This window comes from Rhea pennata, chromosome Z (assembly GCF_028389875.1).
Source record: "Rhea pennata isolate bPtePen1 chromosome Z, bPtePen1.pri, whole genome shotgun sequence".
NCBI lineage: Eukaryota > Metazoa > Chordata > Aves > Rheiformes > Rheidae > Rhea > Rhea pennata.
The window spans coordinates 3,815,243-3,824,034 of NC_084702.1; the positions used below are offsets into that span (position 1 = coordinate 3,815,243).

Genomic DNA, 8,792 nt, shown 5'->3' on the forward strand with positions numbered 1-8,792 from the left:
TAAATCAGTAAAATTACATCTTGCTTAGGCTGTACAACTGCACATCTGGGGATGTGGTTCTTTTTTCACACTCTTCTCCAACTTAAGCTTAACAGTAAAACTTCTCAGCATAAAGCAAGACTGCCTGTTCTAGTGAGCAAACGAGAAGATGAAATGCATTTATGGTCAGATTCTAATCTGCTAAACTAATCTCTCAGTGTCCAGACCAGATTGTTTTGTTTACTTTTTTAAAAAAATTAAAAACGGCCATGGCAAAAATGAGCAAACCTTTCCAACTCTTAGAAAATGAAAGCAACATGAAAGCTTTGGCAGTATCATAGTTGATAAAAACATGGTTTCTACAAAATAAATAATAGCCAGTGTCTCATACAGGAGAAATAAATTTAGAGTCATGAAAGAGCAGCACATGAACACGGAAAAGACATTCAAGAAACTACAGGCTTAAAGATCTACTCAAAGACAAGGAAAATAAGACAGAGTGTGTGATCAGCATGCCCATCCTGGTCCAGAGACATTTACTGCAAGTTTACATTACATTGGCACTATATATCAAAATCTCACATCCAGTCTGCCTTTTCCAAGGAAGCAAAGTGAACTACCAGCACATGAACTTTCTGTGCAAAATGAGTGCCAGTTTTCCTGTGCAATGTCTCAGAGAAAAAACTGATTTTAAATTCCCCACAGAGATTACCGAAGTCACACAGAGGAATGCCACAGTGATGATCCATGAGCTCCTCCAACAGATCTTCTATCTATTTAGCAAAAATCTTCCTGAAAGTGTTTGGAATGCAAGCTGTATTGAGAAATTCCAAAATGGTATTAATCGGCAAATTGAAGAATTGGAGACATGCTTATTGGAAGAACTATCTAAAGGAAGAAAGAGCTCCCGAACAGGGGTCCTAAATAGCACTACTCTCAGTGTGAGAAAGTACTTCCGAAGAATCACCAACTTCCTAGAAAATCAACAATATAGCCACTGTTCCTGGGAAGCAGTCCGAATAGAAGTGAGAACATGCTTTATATTTATTGACTGCCTTATGAGAAAACACATGACATGAAGCAGTAGCATTTCTTATATTTCATGTCTCTGCAAGATTCTGGCAATTCTTCCCCTTTTTGGTAAGTCTCAAATTTTCAAACTTTCACTGTTCCCAAATTCATAATTGGGGCTTGTTTTTTTTTTAAAAAAAACTTTCAGTGCTCTAAGTGAAATATGTAGAGGACTTAAGTGAAGGAGACTTGGTATACTTAAGCTCTCACCATTTTTAGTAGAAGACATGATCTTTAAAAAAGGGATGAAAATTGTTCCTATGTATTCGCTCTTGCACTGTAAAAATACTCTGTGGTCTTTCTACAGAATATGCCAATTGTTTAAGGACTTGAAGCCATTGTATTTGGACAGTGCATTCATTTTACTTTTGCATTACTTCACCAATGCAGAAGTAAGTCCAAGATGCAGATGTACATGAGGAAGGCAGATCTTTTGCACACACTCAAGTATATGTACCACAAAGATCTTAATTTACAAAACATAGCAGAATTTTACATGACACAAACCTCTTTAAAATGCCAGATTACATATACATACATGTAGTGCACATCTCAAAAATAATGCTGGGTAGAGATTCTGAGCTTAAAATGTCAGTTTCTGTGATTATTTTGCAAAGAGATTCCTTTCTGAGATAAAAACCCATCTTTCTATCTGGCATATTCAATAACTAGAGCAAGAATTTTTAGGATATGTTGGTTCATATCAATATATAAAATAGTTGAATCTGCTTTGAGTTCGTAAGTGTACATGAATAATCTGAGAGTATTTATCACATGGACACAGATACAATCAAATTTCTTCTATTCCTTCCCCCTTCTTTTCCCCCATACAGGCAGAGCCAAGCAGTGCTTCAAGTTACCGTTTTTAAGCATCAGTTTATTTGCTTCTCAGGGGAACTCTGGACCCAATATAATTCCCAAAGGTTGCATATATTTTGACATGGATTTTTCTCTACCTCAGATCTCTAAGAAACTCTGATTCCTAAAGAATACTTATTGCAAATGAAACCTGTTCTATTTGAATGTAAGATGTCAGAAAGGAATTGAAGTATTTATATGACTGTATGAATTGTAGGGAACGGACAGGGAAAAGTGGAAAACTTCTGAAGGCAAAAAGTTCAAAAGTGCTGTGATTACTGCTTAACTGAGTAGAAAACCTCAACGTTGTGCCTGAAACATGGACAGCACAATCGTCACATATCTTTCTCTTAATTAAATGCAAGATATATACCAAAATCCCTTCACACTTCGAAAAAAAAATGTAAAACTGCTTCTCGATGGAGCAGTCATAATGGAAGGATATTAAAATTCCTGATCCCAGGAGAGCAACAACATGGTATTTACAACTGCTTAATTTTAGATATCTTAATTAGTCCTATTCCATTCATACTCACACTATTCTATTTTACAGAAATAGGGTAAGGGGAAGAAAGAATGGGTTTTCAGACTCCTGCATTTAGGTCTGCTTTCAAGCATTCACATAAGAGCTCGTTTCCTTCACTGTTGTACAGGGAGAATAAAAACATCAATCTTCTAAATTTGGCATGCGGTTAAATTTGCAACAACCTCATTAATGAATCCCAGCTTTGCTAATTTAAACACTTTGCTACTAAGTCAAGATCACAGAGATGCTTGAGGTCAGCAGAGTTAAGCAAACATGTTGAAGTCTCATACAGCATTTTAGCTGGGAAGGTCTTATATGCAACACATTTCACTCTGATTTTTTCTCATAATGTTTCTGCTTTTAATCCGTGATTACTGTAGGTAATTCATATGCTCAATTTTGGATACCCAATTAAAGTACTTTGCTAAATCAGAGCCTATACAGAGATTTCCTTACACATAAGAAAGTATGCAGGCTGATGCAGGCAAATTATATCTAGCTATGTACCTACATCTATGCTAGATATATTTGTCTTTACTCCAAGCAAATCTGCATTTGAATTCCTGTCTCAAAGAATTCAAGAGTCAGTACAGAGTTTAGCAGACAGGACAGGACACAACCTTTCACATTTTAGACTGCATTAATTCCCCCTGGGATCAAAGGACATTTTGCCCTTTGTCAAAGGGCACATCGGACAGAAGCACATCCCTGGGCCGTGTAGAGAACTTCATCTTCCCCTCCGCAGAGGTACCTCCATGAACGTAAAGCTGATATGCCTACGAGCTTATGCGTGCATGACTTATATTTCAGATGCAGCTTTATTCTGAAAGGAGGGGAAAAGGAGGTTGTAAAGCTATAACTCACTGGCTGATAATTTGGGGTACCTAAGTAAGCTTAACTGATTGCTGGAAGCTAAACATTTACAGGGAACAGATGTTTAAGAAATGCCTTCCCTAGTTTTTGCAAACATATTTGATTTTTCAAGTTAAAATTAATTCTATCTTATAAAAAAAAAAAAAAAACAAAACCAAAAAAAAACAAGCCATTGTAGACAACACTATGTTCACTTTTCCTGTTGGGAACTCAGAGCTTACCCTCAGTGAGGAACACTCAGGCAACTTTCCATTCCTGTAGAAAGTATTTCAATTCAGAAGACTGTGTCTTCTATTATTTGAAGTGGCATAACTCTAGATCTTAAAATTCTCATTTAAAGGAGCATTTTCAAATGAAACACTGTATTTTTCTATCAAAAAATCTAAACTACTACTGGTACATGTAACCTTTAAGATTATTATAACTGAAGACAAAAAGAAACAAAAAATGTCCATTCATGTTTTTTTGAACACTGTGGATGCAGACCCTTTTGATGTCTTCCTATCAAGAACTCTGTATTACCACCTATATTACTATGTGAGTAGATACTTCCACTCAGGAGCAGGTGAGAAGACAATAAAATGAGAAAGAGAAAAAGGTACTGTTAGGCTCTTAGAATTAGTACAGAGACTCTGATTCACTTAATAACTTCTTTTAAATTAAAAACTTGGCTACACTTCAATACGTTTTAAATGAGTAATTTCTGAACTATTTTACTGATTGAAAGAAGAAAAAAGAGAAAGTCCATATTTTGCAGGGAAGCTGAACCTTTGAAATGCTCACTGCTAGCATTTGTATCATGCCACACTGGTAAATGAATGGTTTCTCTGAAATATAGAGTTGCGTGAGATGAAATAGATAAATTCCAGTTCTCCTAGAATTTAGAGATGGAATTAAGAATATATGACCAACAGATGAGAAATAAAAAGTAACTTTATTTCAAACAGCCCTCAGCCACTTTTCTTTGGTTTCAGCACACTCAGAGTCCTAATCAGTCATGTGCTGGTGTGAATCCTGTCCAAACTATTTTAAATACCTATTCAACACTCTCATCCACTCCCCGACTTAGAGACTGCACTATTATATCTGCTTACATTTGTTCCAATACTTCAAAGCTACCTAATTATGATAGATACATTTTCATTTTTTGTACCTCCAAATGGTACTAAGTGTAAAATTAAAAAAAAAAAAAAAAAAGAAAAAAAAAGAAAACAAGGGGAAGGAATCATTGTTTTTTTAAGACTGGAGAGCTCCTTTATCACCAAGTATCTGGATACTGCACATTACCTTGCCAAAGAACTTGTTACCTTATTACAGCCTTTCTGCACTGAAAACCTCCATCTTTTTGTAGTATGTATGTTCAATCTTCACACAAAGACAAAAAATCCATTATTTTTCTGATTATACTGGTGCAGTAAGGAAGTGCTCTCAAGACTAGGGACACAGGTATCTTAATTAAATCTGAATACAGATTTCCAAGATCAGATAGGTCTTTAATGTTTAGACTGAAGATCCCTCTGCTCTTAAAAAGTGTGTTCTCGTGAAGATACCCAATCAGCTCAATTTCCGCTCCATCTTTTTTTTTTTCCCCTGGTAAGCGAGATAAAAGTTATGGTTCGCAAGACATGATGGCTCAGTTTAACATCACCCCTTCCAACCTCCCCCAGTTGTTCAGTTCCACAGTCTTGTACTGCACTAACACACACTGAACTCTTTTCTGAGCCAGCACATCTCAACAGACCACCACGAAGTGATCCAAACAAAGCAAACAAACAAACAAATACAATCTATCATTTCATTCCAGGGTAACGATTAAAAGTAAAGGAGGGGAAAAAACCCAAAACATAGGTGAGTCAGCACAAAAGGGAAAGGGGAGGGGAGCAACAACCATGAGGGAACAGTGAGCAAAACCTCCTTCTGCCTGCTTCTGGCCAAAACTCCTTTCAAAGGCAGCCTCTGCCACTGTAAGACTGATCCTTAGACCGTCAGTCATTCATGCAGTTCATTTGTGAGCCTTTTTCCTTTCACCTCCTGAAATGCTAGTTATCCATTACCAAAGAAGTTTACTGAGTAGTATACTGTTAATTCCCTTGGAAATAATGCTAATATCATTAGCAAGTATTAACATTCCATATTTTTCTTCCTTACTTCAGCTTTCTGTCCCTATTTTACTAGCACAAGCCTAAGTCTCTGACTCAGAAAAGGCCAGTAAGACTTCAATCCATCAAAGGTATCGCTCAAAACTCTAATCCTAAAATAGTATTCTAGAATGGAAAAATGGGATAATACTTCATCTATAAACTATTCCAGCTAAGATCTCAGTTTACCTGCCTTGCAATAAAGATTGGAAATATTCAACAACCAAAGTACCATATAATTTACCTATAATGTTTTGAAATAATTATTATTCCAAAGCTCTCTGCAATTTGTGTTTCCAGGGCATTCAGCACTCTGTGCTTGCCTCTCAGTTTCTACTCCAGAACACAATTACCCTCCTCTCAGATCTTGTATGATGCCAAGTTTTTTGCTAGCACTTGATAAGAAAAGATCTATTGCTAGAGAAATCTTGGTAAAGAAGCTGAAGTGATCTGATCCAGCCCCAAGTTATCACCTACTAATGTGTTCTGAGCACTACTGACTACTGCACCATTCTTCTGGTACATAGCATTAAATCACGATTCCATTTTGCTTGATGCTAAACAATATTATGATATTCTGCACCTATCTCCATTCACTCTTCAGCATTTTCTGTAAATCAGTATTACTTGGCTGTACCTTCTGCTTGTCCCTCTGCTTTATCCCCTCCTTTGAGAGGCAGAACAGAGATGTGTGCACAGATGGACCCTAAAAAGAAGAGCTTTCTCCCTCTATTGTGTCAGGAACTCTTTTTTTCTGTCTCACAGTGTGGAGGAGTGAAACTGTCACAAATGTTGGTCCACTCAAAAGGGTTTGCATATCTTAAAATAAGATGCTTTGGATGGTGGGAGAAGAGGAAGAGGTTCCCCATCTACTCACAGTGGAGCATCTGGGCTACAAAACTCCCCAGTCTGAGAAGAATCATGTCCAGAATTTTTCCTCCTGTTCCTCCCTTCATAAGCAGTTAAAGTTTCATTCATTATATATAAATTATACCTGTGTGTATAGGCCCAATGAAGTGGCTTGGGAGAATCTAAACAATCCTGCAATGAGCAGTCATTGCCATCTGAGCAGAGGTGGGAAGAATCCTCATCCACCCTTTACCTCCCTGATAATCATGGGACAAGGGACCTGTTTTTGTTGTGACTGCATTCAGGAGACACCTCAGCATCATTCAAAACACCCTGTTTATGAAAGCTGCCCAGCCCAATCCAGAAACAGACTGATCTGACCACCACATTGAAGCAAGAACGTGTTTATATCGTCAAATGCTAGCTGGGAGTCTTGCCAGAAAAAAAGATAGATGGCCTGCAGGGTCAGGAGCTCTGCCAGCTGGGACTCTTCCACATTTGCATTGCAGCTGTCCTCTTTAAAGTCAGCAGTGCACATCTGTAAGGTCTGCTGGTCCTTGCACCAGCAAGCTTTTCCCTTGCACCAGCTCTGGCTTGAGTGGCACCTTAACAGAGGAAGGTGTTAAGGTGTTTAACACCTTAAAAAACAGGAAGATGTATGGATATTAAAAAACAAGCAATCATCAAGAATAATAGCATCACTGTCATAAGAGGAGTGATGAAAACAACTTTAGCTCTCAAGTTTAGATTAAACTGCTGGTTAGGATTGGGAAAGAAATATGGGAATGGATGCATATGAAGTGTTAGCTTTACAGAGTGCTGATCCAGAAGAGGTAGTGCTGAACACTACTCTTAGTGCAAATGTCTGATTAGGGAGGTTCTTCCTCTCTAGTCCAGCAACTGTCTATTTTCAAATAAAACTGAGAATGAATGTGCTGTTCTGGTATCAGGTCCTAAGACACAGGGTCAAAACTCAGCAACTACTCATTTTTCTGTAAATCAGTTCTGAGTCAGCCTCTGAGAGTCCAGCTGTCAGGTTATTACAAGCATGACAATGCAAAGACTTGCAAAGATTTCAGATCCTGTCTCCCACTAGTACGGAGAAAAGTTTAATGCAAATCATTTCTCAGGGAACAGGCTTCTTTGCAAACTAAAAGCAAAATCTAGCACACTGAGCCTGCCTCTCCATGACTAAAAGACTTGGTAGGTCAAGTACATGGCAGGTTGTCTGAGACACTAACTTCACTGAGGTTTCCTTCTCTTTGGTCACTGCTGGCAGAATATGGCCAGCAGCTAGGGCTCCGCAGCTCAGCTCACTCTTTCAGAGCGAGGTGCAGAAAGGCTCCTTCAGGTGGGGGGATAAGCCTGTTTGGGAGGGGAGCATTAAACCAGGGTTAAGTGGAGGTGGAGAGAAAAAAAAAGATAACTTCACCCCGAATCTGATTTCCACCTCCTTTCCCCACCGTGGAAGCTCCTTCCACCCCCACAGGGCTGACGCAGTGTCGTCCAAGTCTTGATCCCACCAGCTTCCAGGCATCCATCGTGCAGCCGCATGTCTGCAGAGCCAGCAGCTCCCTTAACAAGACCAAGCAACCCCCCAGCCCACTGCCCTGAAGAAACACTGGAGGAAAATGTGGAGTGACGTAAACTTTGGAGAGAGAGTGGGGAGTGGGGGAGGAAAAGGAAAAGAAAGAAAAAGAAAATAAAAAAAGAAAAAGAAAAAAGAAAATGAAAAAGGGAAAGAAAGGACGCCCAGGAAAACACAGTCCCGCACAGGCTCCGCGTCCGCGCTAGCCGCGGTACCGGGCGGCGGCTGCGCTCGGCGGAAACGCGGTGGCCGCGTGGGCTCGGCAGGTGCTCGCTCCGCCGAGTGGCGCCTCCGTCCCCCCGACAGCTTTGCGGAGCCTCCGCCGGGCGCGGAAGGGCTCCCCGCGGCGCTCGCACGCCTTACCTCCGCCGCCGGGGAATTCCGCGCGGCTCCGCAGCGCACTCCCCGCCCGCTGCAACCCACTCCGACGACGTCGCGGAGCGGCGCGGCCGGCGCTGCGCCCCTGCGCCGGCCCCCGACGCCGCCGCGGCCGAGCCCGCCCCCCGCGGGCGCGGGGCGCCGCGCCGCCCGCTCCGCGCCGGGGCTGCAGCTGCGCCGGCTGCGCGGGACGGGCGGTGTCTGCCGGGAGGCAGGGAGCGATCCGCAGTTCTCTCCGAAGGTGTTTGTTCTTTCTCGGCAGAAGAAAGCAGGTTTCTTTCTCTGCCTTTGAAACACCATTTCTTAAAGACTTTAAAACAAAGTGTCTTAAACTTTTATTCCTTCGCGTCCAGAGGACACATGGCGTGGTGAAGTGAAAGCAGCACAAATTTTGCCACTCACAAGCCCTCAGCTCTGAAACATCAAGCTATCACTTTGTCATGCCTGTGTGTCCTCTGGATAGGAAGGAAGAAAAGTTGGGCTATCAGGACAGATCTATAAAAATCTCAAACTCCAGAACCTTCTCACAAGG

General features: G+C 40.8%; 2 protein-coding genes across 5 annotated transcripts in view; one reads left to right on the plus strand and one right to left on the minus strand.

Moving 5' to 3' along the window:
- MOB3B (MOB kinase activator 3B) overlaps positions 1-8,289 on the minus strand; it is an 84,552-nt gene extending 76,263 nt beyond the window's left edge. For all 4 annotated transcript variants that reach the window (XR_009961214.1, XM_062600154.1, XM_062600156.1 and 1 more), the window contains exon 1: positions 8,246-8,289. The gene's annotated coding sequence lies outside the window, so the exon portion shown is untranslated. The remainder of the gene's footprint in view (positions 1-8,245) is intronic.
- On the plus strand, positions 492-1,058 carry IFNK (interferon kappa). Its single transcript, XM_062599651.1, has one exon. The coding sequence runs from the start codon at positions 492-494 to the stop codon at positions 1,056-1,058; it is 567 nt and encodes a 188-aa protein (XP_062455635.1).
- Positions 8,290-8,792: the final 503 nt, after the last annotated feature.

Excerpts from the sequence above, each read along its gene's own strand:
- IFNK (XM_062599651.1), top strand. The coding sequence starts at position 492 with ATGCCCATCCTGGTCCAGAGACATTTACTGCAAGTTTACATTACATTG.